We start from the raw sequence: 14,744 nt of genomic DNA, 5'->3' as shown, positions 1-14,744 counted from the left end.
ACAAAGAAGTGCCAAGTTCACAGCGAATATACAGAAATCTCAGCAAGAGCAAAGATGCTGCTCTGCTTTCAGTGCTTCCAGAGCTGATTTCTCCTGTGACTGGCCACTAACACTAAGGGAGCCCTCCTGTCAAAAGAAACACAATTGCTTTTTGCCCTCCTGACGTGAACCAGGAGAACAAATGAGTGCGTGCACTGTAAGAGGCTGCTTCCTTTCTCTGTGTTATTAATACATTTCACTCTAATTGTTGTAGATCTTCATGCAGGCAGAGTAGCCTGCCAGGCCTTGGAAAAATATCTGTCTCTATGTAATCCACAGGGAAGTCTACTGGGAAAGGCTTGATGAATGCCTGTCCTGCACCTCTGAAAATAACAGGTTCTCCCTAGCAGCTGTTACCAGGGCTCAGCACAAAGGAATTCAGTTGAGGATGGTATAAAACAAACAAAAAAAATACTTAAACAATTTACAATAACATGTATTTTCTTTCTAGCACTCATTTTGATTCAGTGCAATGAGAGAACATCTGTTTTCACAGTTTCCTTCCTCTCTGCTTTGATGTCCATTCAGTCCTTCTCTTTTGAGACTTTCCCCCGATGTCAGGGAGGAGACAGCTCTGAAGAAGATGGAATAGAGCATTTTTTAACACTGAAAAACTTAATTTGCTAAACTGTGAGAACTTTTTCCAAGTGTCAATGTTGCTCTTCTTTCAAGCTGTTCACACAGGGGGTTTTGTGTGGCACCCTGTAAGCGTTGGAGCTCTGTTGGATCTATCTGTTGATAACCAAACGTTGTTTTCCTACAGCAAGGAAGAATGTCTGTAAGATTTGAGCTTGTGCTTTGTAATAGGACATCCATACTGTGTTACCTACTGATCATTTTGTGTTCTTTCAGCGCTACCCAACCGACAAAGCGTACTTCATTGCAAAGGAGATTCTTGCTACAGAAAGGACGTATTTAAAGGACCTGGAAGTTATTACAGTGGTAAGGGTTCTTCCCTTTCTTTAATCCTCTTCTTTTCCTTGAGCTCTGTAATCATTACTTTGGAAGAACTTGGAATTTCTTCCAAGTAACAGAAGTCGTCCTGACAGAGCGTAAACCTTGAGCCACATAGCTGTACCTTCCTTGCTTTATGGGCCCTCACCTGACAGGGCTGATATCCTCTCTGTACTGCTATCATTAACTCAAATATCCACATGTTAGGTATGAGTTTCCTTAAGGATCCCTTGGCTGTGCATTCAGCCTCAGAGGTCACCATTGCTGTCAGCAGTGCTTATGATCTAGCTGTCACCGTTTCAGAGATCCTTCATCTTTGTGCCTTCAGATGATGAGGATAGATGCCAATTTCAAAGAGAATTAAGGATCCATAGAGTTTTGAAAGGTTTAGTCCTTTTTCTTTTTTTCCCCTCCCCTCATTTGAAGGAGTGGAAGAAGCCCAGCACGGACGGGTGGATCCTTATTTGGATGACTCTGATTTCCAGCTCTGTCAGAGCTGTTTTTTACTTACTGCAGGCTTGAACACACAAATTATTGTTTTAATTTCATCAGAGAGAAGTTTGTGCTCGTTGTGCCATGCAGCATCAGCTGAGGTACCTTGCAATAACTCACATGGAGATTCCTCCTACTGACTTCCCAGACCTTCTCCTTCCATTCCATTCTGTCTCTGTGCTCGTGCTTTCTCCTCCCCATCCCTACAAAAGCAGAAACGTCTGTGCTGCTGATGGATTTCAATAGGAAAAATAATAATGTAATTTGTGCTTGTTCCTGCAGTGGTTTCGCAGTGCTGTTATCAAGGAAAATGCAATGCCAGAGGGCCTGATGACGTTACTCTTCTCTAACATAGACCCAATTTATGAGTTCCACCGAGGCTTTCTGAAGGAGATTGAGCAGAGGCTTTCACTCTGGTAAGCACTGCAGTGCAGTGGCTGGGCAACTTTTCCTGTGTCCTCACATTAAAACCATGCTCATAAGCAGAAACACCCATTCAAATGTAAGGAGAGTCGAGGAAAAATATTCTAATAAATCAGAATTTTAATTAATGACTAAATGCATCTTTCAAGCAATGCCTTATACACACTCTCCTGTATTCATCTGAACTGGATGCCCGGCCCAGTGTTTTTGTAATGTAGCTTGGTGTTGTTTCTCTGGCCTTGGAAAAGAGAAGGTCAGAAAGATAATGTGTGCATTTTTTCAATACCTTCCAGTTAATGAATCTCCAGGTGAAAATCTGGGAAATGCTTTTTTGTAATTAAAATTAGATTCTTGCAGCACTGTTTATTGTAAAGGGCACTTTTTCATTTATTTAACCTTTATATTGTTTTTTTCCTGGCCTGGGATGTAATGTATGAAGATATTTGCTACCATTCAAAAAGAGATGCTTTTCCTTCCTCCTGGTGATGTTGAAACATTGGATGATTTTTGTTCTCTTTTTGTATTGGTGAATTGAGCTGCTGTCTGTACCTGAGTGTTCCAACTCACTTGGAAAGCTTTCTGCTCTGGAGAGAACAATCCAGGCCATTGTGTGAGATGAAAGCAACCTGAATCTGAAGCAAGGGAAATGGAAAAAATAGTCAGTGAAGCATGATCAAAAATAAATTCGTACATTTGGGCAGGATTGTAATAATGGCATGTACTCAGAAAGTATGAAAGGTTGAGCTCTGTAATAGACTTCCAGGCAAATTCTTTTCTGTTCCTTTCTCAGTTTCCCAAGTGTGGCTTTTGGTTTTGTTGTTCTATGCAGCTTCAAGGCAATCAAAGGCAACAGCAGCTGAAATGGATGGAGGTGGGATTAACGTTAGTTCTGCTTCCTGCAGGACAGGAGGGCTTGGAGGGAAGGAACAGAAACATCTTCCTTTCTCACATACTGTGCCTTCTAATTTCACCTTTTTATGTGTATTTCAGGGAAGGAAAGACAAATGCTCACGTGAAAGGGGATTTTCAGCGCATCGGAGACGTCATGCTCAGGAACATGCGCACTCTGAAGGTAGCTGAAGGATTTGGATAACAAAGTGCTGGGGCTGTTGGTTCCTTTCTTCCTGTTGCCAAAGATGGTTGTTCAACATTCAGGAATCATAGAGAATGGCCTGGGTTGCAAAGGCCCACAGTGCTCATCCATTTCCAACCCCCTGCTGTGTGCAGGTCACCAACCAGCAGCCCAGGCTGCCCAGAGCCACATCCAGCCTGGCTTTAAATGCCTGCAGGGATGGGGCATCCACAGCCTCCTTGGGCAACCTGTTCCAGTGCCTCACCACCCTCTGGCTGAAAAACTTCCTCCTAATATCCAACCTAACCCCCCCCATCTCAGCTTAAAACCATTCCCCATTGATTAAATCCCCAGGATTTTAACTTGAAGCAACTTGCAAACAATTACTGCTGCTAAACAAGTTCAAAATAAAACAGAATATTTACAGCAGGGCACAATAGGAGGGTTGCACGTTTTCTGCCTGTGTTTACCTTAAGGAAAGGCTGTGTGTTAGTTACTCTAGAAGTAATTAAGTAGCTTCACAGTGTTCCAATCTGTGCACAACTTTAACTCTCCCCTGTGGAGACACTGATTCATGAGGTTGATTAATTTCCAAATCCAAGCATTCTTAACTGCAGAGTACATTCTGAAATGAGGGCCCCTTTGTTTGGGGCTGAGGACTTCATGGGGCAGGTATGCTTGTGTTGTGGTGGCCAAATTTTTATCATTGCAAAATCTATAGCAGGCTGTTTTCTCTTTTCTGTGCCATTCAACAGGAGTTTACAAGTTACTTGCAGAAGCATGACGAGGTCCTGACAGAACTGGAGAAAGCAACCAAACGCCTGAAGAAACTGGAAATGGTTTATAAGGAGTTTGAGCTGCAGAAAGTTTGCTATCTGCCACTCAACACTTTTCTGCTCAAGCCAATCCAGAGGCTGATGCACTACAAGCTGATCCTGGGGAGGCTTTGCAAGCACTACACAGCAGAGCACCGGGACTTTGCAGACTGTCGGAGTGAGTGAGCACCCAGCTGCACACACATGCTGGGTTTTAAATTGCTTGGCAGGTACCTGTGGGAGGCAGCAAGCTTTGCAGCTGCACGTTCAGTGTACATTCTCCTTTTCTCCTCTTGAGACCTCTCTTATTCTCCCATGCAACTGTGAGAATTGCACAGAATTTTTGGTTTAGATTGCTGAAAGCAAAACTGTCAAATGTGTTCTCTGATTTAAATATCCAGGAAAGGAATTACAGCATATCAAGTAGAAAAGCAGAAAAGTGTCAGGAAGCAGCTTAGTTCAAGAGGTGCTTAGGCTGTGTTGTTTTTTTTTCTTTACAATTTTTGGTACCAGGTTTTACCAGTCTGCTGTCATGCTCTGGTGCAGGGCTCTGAAGTTCTCTGCACTGATTAGAAAATAGTTGTTCCTTACTTTGCAGTTGACTTTTGGCTACATGGTCATTACTTTTCAGATGTGCCACCATAATATCTGGAGGCGTTGGAGATGCTGTGAAGTTACTTGTGAAGTTACTGTGAAGTCACTGTCTTGCCTCACTCTATATAAAGTATTGCTTAAGAATGAACCTAGCTGTCAGTTTCAGATTCAATTTTCCAGGGACAGCGTGGGTTTGTCTCCTCGCTCTGATCCCATTGGCACCATTTCCCACACAGATGCCCTGAAGGAAGTCACGGAGATGACCTCCCAGCTACAGCACAGCCTGATCCGCTTGGAGAACTTCCAGAAGCTGACAGAGCTGCAGCACGACTTGATTGGTATAGACAACCTCACAGCACCTGGTCGGGTAAGTAACACTGCTGAGCTTTCAAAGCCTTGGTTGTTTTTATGACCATGGTGTTGCATTGCAACGCGTTGCTCCACGCGCAGCCTTTGTCGCATTTGTGGGATGAGTGCAGAGGCTTTGGTTCATAATTGTCTTCATAGCAGTTCAGCTCCTGGTGATGTGGTAGGGAAGCGGATCACAAATGCTTCTGCTTCAACTCCAGCCACGGTTTCATGTTTTCAGTGGGGCAGAAACTGGTTCCACCTGGGTGCAGGGCTCTGTGTTTGAGTGGGAAGCAGGATGTTGTACTCAACAAAAGCCCACTGCCAGCTTTGTGTATGTCTGATGTGACCTTGTGGACACAGCGATGGTGAGAGGTGCAGCGCTGGACAGAAGTGCTATTAGTGACTGTTTCTGCAAGAGTTTCTTTAGCTCCTGCTTGGTTTTCTGTTTGTTTTTGCTAGATGTACTGAGCATAAGTAGAGGAGCATCGCTTATGCTTTTGGGATGTGATGGCAGTCACTGCAGTGGGATGTAAGTGTAACAGGTGAACTGCTGAAATCCAACAGGAACTCTGCTCCTTTTCCTTCTCTTGCTTCACTGATTCAAATGCTGGCTGCAGCAAGGATCTGATTCATGTGACAAAACAGAAGGAAAGGTGGTGTTTAGCATTTATCAAATCTGTTGGGGATCATTGCTGGGCACCAATCAACACCTGTATGCTCTGGGCTGAGAACAAATCCATTAGAATTCTGTGTGGTTGGGAAAGTTGAAGCTTTGCATCACTGTTTCTTTTCCTTGGCAGGAATTTATCCGGGAAGGCTGCTTGTACAAGCTCACTAAAAAAGGTTTACAGCAGCGGATGTTCTTTCTGGTGGGTGCTGCTTCTGCTTTCCTACAGTGTTCAGAGTCTTCAAGATAAAGCTGTTGTGAAAGTGTTTTTGTGTGCTTGTGATGGAAACCAACAGTCATAACTGAAAATTCGTTCTCAGGTGGTGGTTGTTGATTTTAATGGAGGAAGTGACTGTGATCGTGCTGTCAGGCCTGTTTCCTTGGTGGCAGAGAGAGTTTCATCAGAATTATGAACTTAATTTCCTCTCTTGTAAATAATAGTTTTAATGAATAAGTAAACGTTGTTCATAAATGTTGCAAGAAAGAGCACACCAGAGTGATGGAGAAACTGTTTTTCCATGTGTCTAAATGTAAAACATACTTGGTGCTGCCTGCCTGCTGTCCTCAGAACCAATTGCTTTCTTCCTCTGTTCTTCAGTTCTCAGATATGTTACTGTACACGAGCAAAGGGGTCACAGGGACAAATCAGTTCAAAATTCACGGGCATCTTCCTCTGCATGGCATGCTGGTAAGTGGTTTCAAGCTGCCAAGTCATTTCCTTACGCACTGTGGTGCTTTAAGGCAGGTTGGGGCATTCCTTCAGGGCTGGAGGGAGAAGCAGTGCCCTAGTAAGCATGGATGGGACCTTAAAGTGCCTCAGCCTATGTGCTAAACAGAGACTCACCTGCAGGCAATAAGCTTATCCCTTCATCTCATTAGCAAAACAATCGGAGCACGTTTGACCATTCATTCTGACGGTGCAGTGAGAATCTGATCTGGAAGGTGGATTTGCCTGGGCATTTTTTTTGCAACGTGAATGCCTAGGCATAAAATCAATCCTCTGTGTCCCCACCCCCATATTCTAACGGGACTGTTGTTTTTGTGTTTGATTTGCAGCTGATAGTGCTTGACCCACCGGTAAGTAATAGGCTGAATCCTGAGCAAGATCCTCTTTTTCTGTCCCTGCTACGTGTTGTGCTCTGCAGCTAGAGATACAGTAGAAAGACACCATACACTTCAAATATAGAGCCAAAATAGTCTTAAAGTAGGTGATACTCATTTAGAAAAAAAATAGCTGTTCTGCAATTACTGCTACTGTGTTGTAATGATACTGAGGCTCAAATTCATAGCCAGCCAACAAGTGGTTTTTGGTGTTTATCAGTCGCTAAACAGTGATGAGAAAAACCTTGGATTTTTTTCCTGTAGGTGGAGGAGAGTGAGAATGAATGGGCTGTTCCACACTGCTTCACAATCTATTCAGCACAGAAGACCATAGTAGTGGCAGCAAGGTAAGATTTATTTTCCCCTGTGCGTGTGGGTTTGAGAGAGACCTCCAAAGAGTTTTGTTTGGTGCAGAGCCACCAGGGCTGTTCCTTGTGTCCTCTGGAGAGCACAACTTCAAAATAAACTCATGACACTTCACAATGCCTTTATCAGCTCTTTGTTTCAGGAAGGAGTCGTTTGTCAGCCCACACCAGTTCCCAAGTGTGGGAATGCTCAGGAATGGCAGGATTCCATCTGCAGCACTCGGGGTGCTCTCTGCATCAGGAGGCAAATATGCCAAACTGCCTTGGCATCAAAATGTAGTTTAGGCTGCTTTGCTTTGAATACGTGGTCAAAAATGTGAGCAAGGAGGATGGGTTGAACATTTAGAGGTGCTTTATAACCAGACTTTGCAGTGCTTCTCTCTCTGTAATTTGCTTTTCTGTACATGGTCACAATGGAATATGTAAGCTAACACAAATGGTGCAGGCTTTAATTCAGCTGTTAATCAGGCAGTGCTTTGACTAACCTTGAATAAATCCATCTGAGCATGGTGCAACTCCCTTTGGTACCCCAGTGTATGAATTTTGTTGATCTTTTCATTAACCTGACAAGGAGAAGGAGTGCAAAATGTTTGACTAAGGCTGAGCTGCCTTTTTAGTTCAGCACTTTGTGTTTGATGTCCAGACACTGTACACGTTTGTATTTCAGTGACATTCCTCCATACTATTCTGGTTTTGCCCACAACCTCCCAGCCAAATACCTGAGTGTGTGACTGTGCACAGCACTGTGCAAAACAACTGTGCATGTAACAGGGAAAAAAGAAATTCCACAGCCATATGAAATGTGTCCAGAGGAAGACCTTACTCTGTTGCATACTGACAAATATAGATGCATGTGTATGAGCTATAGAGTTCTTACCCTGTCCTCGTGGCACGAGCCATGCGACCAGCAATGGAAACTGCACGGGTTCAAAGAATTCCTCATCTTCCTGCACGCTGTTTTACTTTCTTGAGGAGAAAAGTAAATGATAAATCCCCTTTAGAAGATACGCTGGCTTTCAGGTTGTCTTTTATCCCTCAAAATATCATTTCCAGTGTGGTTATACAATGCATTTCTAAAGGGCTTTCATTAATACTGTTTTTAGAGTGAAAACATGATTTCATGTTTGAAGCAGTCCATCAGCTGTTGGTGAACAGTGATGCTCTCGCCCAATTATACTGCTGAGTCTGGTAGATCTGAAGGAGAATTCTGTGTGGCCCCATGGCTGTCTATTCATTTAGTTTCCTGTGAAGTCCACGTTTTAAAATGGCGCTTTTAAACTTGTTCTAAAGCTCTGGATAGTGGTGAAGGCTCCAGGGTGGACCAGTCACCATTCACACTGTTTGTCTTGCAGCACCCGCTTGGAGATGGGCAAGTGGATGGAAGACCTGAACATGGCAATTGAAATGGCCAAGAAATCCACTGAGAAATCCGACATGCTTCTGGACAACTCTGTATGCAACCGCTCCAACAGTAAGTGCTGTTTCCCACACTCTTGAAAGTAGTCAGGTGTTGAGTCTTGTTCATGTTTCCCCTTGTAAATTTGATGATGCAAATGGAGTATTTTATAATTCATATGCTAATAGTGAGCTCTTGTGCTCTTGTCGTGTTTTAGTTCAAGTTAATATGCTTGTGTTTCTAGGCTGATGCTCCCAGTAGCTTTAAATGCAGCAGAGATGCTCCAGCTGCTGAATCCTTGATTTGATAAGCTCCTTATTTGTCTCTTGTGCAGGCATTTCTCCATTTAACCAAGCAGGGTGTTTTCTTGTCCATAAATTCAGTGGTGTATTTAGAGATCAGCAAATTATTTTATAGCCCAGCACTCTTGTGCTTGTCTCTGGCACTGCCATGGATGTGCTGAAATTTGTAGTGTCCCTCCCTGGAGCACTTCCTGTTCCTTGCTAAGGATCAACTGAAGATGAAGTGTGGGGGTTTTGTTTGTTGCTTGTGTTGTTGTGTTGTTTTTTTTCCCCCCCACACTGTGGAGTCAGCTGTCCCAAGCAGAGCTGAGCAATGGGAGCCAAAACGAGCAGCTCAGCTGTAACATTCAAGCTGTATTTTAAAACTGGACCATTGCAAGAGAGAAAAAAACCAAACGCCATCCTTTCTCAGAGGAACGCCAGCTTCTCTCGCACAGTTTTCTTAAACCGCTGCCGAATTCTCCTCCCCCAGGATCCTCTGATGAGGTCTCTGTAGAACAGGAGTCCGAAGATGACATACACTCTTCCCGTAGCTCCTTGGACAGGCAGAGCCACCACCGTGCCAACACAACCATGCACGTGTGCTGGTACCGCAACACGAGCGTCTCCATGGCCGACCACAGTGTGGCTGTCGAGGTACCGCGGGGCGCAGCTCGGCCTCTCGCTCTGTCCATCTCGGCTGCCTCAGCCTCTGCTCATCCTCCACTCCGTGCTCCACTTTGCATTCCTGCTGTCTGTGGGAGAGCACGGACCATTGAAAGCCCGCTGCGTGTCTGCTCATCTTCATGCATGTCTGTGTGTCTTCCGGCCCTCGGTGTGTGGCTCCGTGTGGCACTGCTGGCACGTTTTGGTGCTGGTCCTGCAGGCTGTAAGGCAGATGTGCTCAGTGTGCTGCTGGCAGCTGTACCCCGGGCGTGCTTTAGGTGGCAGGTAGTTGGGTAGGAACCTCCTTCCTGGAGGCTGACGTGCTTGGTGTCCAGATGTGGGAAGTACCCTAAATGCCATAAAGAAAAAAAGAAGGTCCCTCGCTAGCCAAAGCAGGGAGTCAGATGTCAGGCATGTGTACTTTCCTGGCCCTGCAGCTTGGCCACTTCAGTGGAAGGTGTTAGAGTTGGGCTCCAAAGCTTCTGGGTTTTGAGAATGCAACAGTCAGTAAGGAGGTCCTACAGTGTTATGTTGGCTCAGGGTCTGGAAGTTGGACACCTCAGCCAGCAAAGTGGTTTCTGCTGGAGGGAAGAAGCCTTCCTTTGCTTGATGATACACCTGGGAAGGAGACATCATTGCTCTTGTGTCCTTATAATGAAACCTGCCCACTGCAGGCTCTGGGAGTTAACGTGTGAGTTCTTCCAGCACCTTCTTGCCTCATTCCGTTCCATGTTCTAACACCATCACTTCTTTCACAATCCATTTCCCTGTAACAGACACTTCTGCAGCATCACTTTTCTTACCCTAACGTTCTGTTTTTCTCTTTCTCTCCCCCTTTTCTCTGCTCAGTTTTCTGCTCTCTTGCTGTTTCTCCAGAGCTTCCTCCTCGCTATTTGCTGGGTCAGGCCCAACGGCCCAACACAATCACCCATGTTTGTTGGTACCGGAACCAGAGCCTGTCCCTCTCTGATTACCTGTGCATGATTCAGGTAAAACCCTCTCAAGTTCTGTGCTGGTGGGAGGAGCTGTGGGATGCCAAGTGAAGCTGACTTCTCGCTCCGTGAACCCACATGTTGTGTTAGCATGAGGTTCAACCAGCAGCAGTTGTGATGCTGCCTCGTTGATACAGGATTTCCTCCTATTTCTGCTTCTCAGAAGGGTTCTTTGTGTAACTCTGCTCTTTCTCTCCAGTTATGATCCATTTGCCTTCATTCAGTGCTATAGGTTTCCTTTCCCCATGGCACAGATGCTGGGGACTGACCCTGGGGTGCAGCAGTGACCACGTAGCGCTCCTCTGCAGCCTGCTTCCCTTTGGGGCTTGGCTTTGCACAGCTGCTGCGTTCTGTCCACAGCTATGGCTTTTATCATCTTTGTTTCTTCTCTGTTTTTTCCTCCTTCTCTTGTTTTTTGGTTTTGTTTTTTATGTTTAAAAAAAAAAAAGGGGGAGTGAAAGAAGGTGAATAAAGGGATGAAGCCGCACCCTTGTGGCTGTCACTGTTTCCTGGCTACAGACTGCAGAAGACGAGGCTGGCCGCAGGGATGAGTCAGGGTTGCACTGCTGTGCACTGCCTGGCAGAACACTGAGAGCCAGTGAGCAGTTAAACCTCAGAACTCCATGTTAGTGGAATGCACAGTGGAGCAGAATACAGCTGTGTGCAGAACTGGTCAGTTGAGGATTGATTCGGTCACTGTATGTAATCATAGAATCATTCAGGTTGGAAAAGACCCCTCAGATCCCCAGCCAACCCCAGCCCACCCCACCGTGCCCACTGCCCAGTGCCACATCTCACAGCTGTGAGCACCTCCAGGCACAGTGACTGCCCCAACTCCCTGGGCAGCCTGTATCCCAGTGAGGTGGTGTGCAGGAGGCCACTTAAAACATGAGTATAAGGGCTGTTATAGGCAGAGCAGTGATATCAGAGGGCTCAAGGTTTCTGACTGCAGCAGCTAACTTTCTTTTGAGGCCAGCAATCAGTGGTTTCATGGCAGCCTTCTGTTTGTTCTTGCTAGAACCAGCTCTCTGGGTACCTGCTAAGGAAGTTCAAGAACAGCAATGGCTGGCAGAAGCTCTGGGTCGTTTTCACCAACTTCTGCTTGTTCTTCTACAAAACACACCAGGTGAGCACGTGGCTGTGTGCTGATGTTTAGGGACTGGGCTGAATCTGGAGACCCTTTGCTTTCAGCTCCAGGTGCCTCTCCTTGCAATCTGAAGGAGAGCAGCAGGTGAATGGTTGGTAGCACTTAATGAAGCCAGGTCTCTGCAGGGCCACGGGCCCTTCTTGCAGGATTTAATCAGTTGTTAATAGTACTTATCTTCTGCATTTCATGGGAAGGATGTCGTAACACCTGACTGGTGGAGCTCAGTGAATGAGCAGCCTTTGGTCTATTTCTCACCTGGGGCTGCAGTACAGTCACTGGTTGCACAGGCAGCAGGAGTTTCTCTGCCCGTGGTGCTCGCAGCACCTGGTTTTGTAACAAGCTGTGCGGTGCAATGTGTGCCTCTTCATCTTATTAATCACCAAACCTGTTTATTGCATTCAGGTTTCCTGAGGGCGTGTTTCTTTGGGGAAGGATGCTTTAATGATCATGTTGGGTCATGCTTGGCATTTCAGATGCAGCAAGGAGGGGGAAGCAGGGAGCCCAGGCGGCAGCAGAGACAGGAGCAGCACTTTGTGAATGCGGTGCAGGGAGTTGGGGGATGTTAGCAGGCTTCATGAGAGATAAAGGCAGCTTCTCCTGCATTCCTTCCTAAGCAAAGCCACACAGCCCCTAGCAGCACAGTACAGCAGGGCAGTGCTGATGGCCTGGCACTGGCAGCATGCAGGCTGCCTGGTGCTCAGGCGATGCTGTTGGGCTGTTGCAGGATGATTATCCCCTGGCCAGCCTCCCGCTGCTCGGCTACGTGGTCAGCTCCCCCGTGGAGGCAGACGGCATCCAGAAGGATTATGTCTTCAAGCTGCAGTTCAAATCCCACGTGTATTTCTTCAGGGCCGAGAGCAAATACACCTTTGAGAGGTAATTTTATGTTTTCTTAACATTCATTTCTCGGTATGTAGCACGCTGTTAATTCATGGGTTGCAATGCAGAGCCCTGTCTTTGCTCCCCACTGCCTCCTGCTCTGAGGGATTGTGTAGAACACCCAACATACTTCCACTAAAGGTTTTCCTTCCCCTCCCGCCCACAAGCAGTAGCATCCTCTTGCAGGGGAAGGCTGTGGTTACACCCAGGGCGGTAGGCTCTGCTCTGTCCCAGGGGTCTGGAGCTGTTCAGAGCCCTCACACTGCTTTGTGCCTTGCAGGGTTGGTTTTTTGGGATGTACCGTTTGCTTTCCCTTCCTTGGGAAAGCAGCACACATAGCAGCTACCTGAGAGAGCAGAGCTGTGCTTTTCAATCTTCAGTCATGCAGCAACTTCAGTCTAATTCACTGTTGATGTTTGTCTTGCTTTCTTCATTGCTGCTTTTTTTCCAAATAAGCAAGTGGTTTCTTGTAAGAAAAGCAATCTGTATGACTAAGGGAAGTACTGCCAGCCTGTTCTCCATGCATAAATACTTTGTGTACAGTTCTAAGAGAACACAATGTGCTCTAATAAGAGTTCTCCAGCTCAGTGCACTGTAGAGCTGTTCCTTGAGCAGGCAACCACATTTGCAGGATATTTGCCACAACGCAAGCATTCGTATGAAGAACCAGCTCATTTACTGAAACAGAATGAGTATTTCCCTTTAAAAAAAAATGTAGAAGAAAGAAGGATGGAAAGCAGATGTCTTGTGAGGTCTGGTGAAAGCAATACAAGCTGTAACAAAAGCACGAGCTTGTGCTGGTGAGAAGCTGAGCACTCCTACTGCCCTGTTCCTTCTCCTTTCCCAGGTGGATGGAGGTGATCAAGAGGGCCACCAGCTCCCCAGCCAGGTCGAGCCTTTTGCTTCCCAAGGACGAGAAGGATCGGCACACGGACTGAAGGGAGCAGAGCTGGATCTCTGCCATAAACATCGCTAAGAGGCAGGTGGAAGCAGGAGTCTGGGGAGGTGATAAAGCAGAGAGCCAGGCAGCTCATTTCTACCTGGTATGGAACGGGAGAGCTTGGCAGTTGCAGACAGGGATCAAGCCCACTCCAAATGGTGTGGGAGAGGGTCACGACTGCTCCAGTTGAACCTACTTAGAGAGAATCTAACAACTGCAGAGCTTTGGTGTGTGCACATTGCGGAAGGTGCCGCTGTGCCAGTTGTTAACTGTACAGTAATGCCCTTGCCTGCCCTGCAGGTGGCAAATGCCACCTTTTTTTCATACTATGACTGGATGGTCAGCATACCTGGGGGAAAGCAGCAGCTGCTGGGGTGAGTGGTTCACAGCTGCTGGCAGCAGGTTTGCTGGCTCCCAGGGGTTCCCTTCCCTGATGCTCACGGCTGGCTCCAGCCACGGCCCCACTGCTGTCCATGTCAGCTGGCTTGCAGGCCTTAGACTAACAGGGTCCCACAGATGTATTAGCGTAACAAGTGCATTTTGAACAGAAACAGCAGCTCTTGCAGAACAGTTCTGCTACTCAGAGGCTGCCAAGGCAACGATTTTCCAGGGGAAGTGTGAACCTCTGCTGAGGTGTCAGCACGCTGTGGGTTGGTGCAGGTGGGGTGTGTGGTTTCTCCTCTGAACTCTGCTATGGTGCATGCTGAGAGGGTCACTTGCTTAGTCTATATCACAGCTCCAGAGTTCCTTTATCCTATTGTAGGTGTTTCTTAAGGCATGGGATGGCAAACACTTCACCCTTGTGTGAATGATATTTTCAAGGCATTTAAAGCAATATAGGAGAACAAGCTTCTCGGAAAGTCACTGTTGCTTGTGCTTCTGTGTCATGTAAAGACTTTTGAGAATCCCTTTTCTTACCTTTAAATATCAAGGGGGAACCATCTTCTATTTCTCGTGAAGGTGTAAAAGTCACTGGATTCTAGATGGAGCATTAGTGTGCGAGGACTCCATTAAATCTCTGTATTAATGCTGACACGGTTGCCATTTGTTGTTTTTGCAAAGCTGTCACAGTTGGTTGCTTCCACAGGACTGAAAGAAGGCAAACACTGTCAAATGCTGATGGATGTGGTTTTGAGGGGCTCTAGGTATCCTGCTTTTATTTTGGTATTTGAATAGTAGAAAAAGGACCCAGGAGTTGGTGTAGTTGAAAGCAAAAGGAAAGTGCTGCGTGTTGTGTGGACAGAGGATTGCTGAGATCCCTGCAAACATGGGAAGCACAGAGACTGACCTGTGTGTTCTCCAGGACTTCAGATTATGGTCTGCAATGCTTTGGGGGATGGGGGCAGGTGGGGGTTTTAAGAGAGGTTTCCCAGACTGCTCAGGTGACTGCAGATTCACTCTTCACTGCCACTGTTGTGACGACCGTTGTCCCGTGTAACTTAAATGTACTTAATTTATTAGTGTCTTCATTTTTAACAAGTAACTGTTGTAGGTGAACACGTGTGGATCGACCAAGTATATTATAACCAGCTCAGTTGTGTCGTGGAAGTAAATAGCATCTTGATATGAA

At 46.2% G+C, this 14,744-nt stretch overlaps 1 protein-coding gene across 6 annotated transcripts in view; it reads left to right on the top strand.

Moving 5' to 3' along the window:
* The window catches only part of FARP2 (FERM, ARH/RhoGEF and pleckstrin domain protein 2), a 58,522-nt gene extending 44,315 nt beyond the window's left edge, over window positions 1–14,207 (top strand). For 4 of the 6 annotated variants that reach the window (XM_048955234.1, XM_048955233.1, XM_048955235.1 and 1 more), the window contains exons 15-27: window positions 892–981; window positions 1,768–1,901; window positions 2,899–2,980; window positions 3,736–3,973; window positions 4,626–4,756; window positions 5,541–5,609; window positions 6,006–6,095; window positions 6,773–6,855; window positions 8,226–8,344; window positions 9,044–9,207; window positions 11,227–11,334; window positions 12,080–12,231; window positions 13,082–14,207. In XM_048955234.1, the coding sequence (XP_048811191.1) occupies window positions 892–981; window positions 1,768–1,901; window positions 2,899–2,980; window positions 3,736–3,973; window positions 4,626–4,756; window positions 5,541–5,609; window positions 6,006–6,095; window positions 6,773–6,855; window positions 8,226–8,344; window positions 9,044–9,207; window positions 11,227–11,334; window positions 12,080–12,231; window positions 13,082–13,172 (1,551 nt within the window). In that variant the 3' untranslated portion in view covers window positions 13,173–14,207. Of the gene's footprint in view, window positions 1–891; window positions 982–1,767; window positions 1,902–2,898; window positions 2,981–3,735; window positions 3,974–4,625; window positions 4,757–5,199; window positions 5,270–5,540; window positions 5,610–6,005; window positions 6,096–6,772; window positions 6,856–8,225; window positions 8,345–9,043; window positions 9,208–10,065; window positions 10,206–11,226; window positions 11,336–12,079; window positions 12,232–13,081 lie in introns of those variants that run through there. The other 2 variants (XM_048955237.1, XR_007378906.1) reach the window with 2 other exon arrangements.
* Window positions 14,208–14,744: the final 537 nt, after the last annotated feature.

Source organism: Lagopus muta, chromosome 9 (assembly GCF_023343835.1).
Source record: "Lagopus muta isolate bLagMut1 chromosome 9, bLagMut1 primary, whole genome shotgun sequence".
NCBI classification, from domain to species: domain Eukaryota; kingdom Metazoa; phylum Chordata; class Aves; order Galliformes; family Phasianidae; genus Lagopus; species Lagopus muta.
Note: the sequence above shows the minus strand (reverse complement) of the source record. Positions and strands in the feature narration are given on the sequence as shown.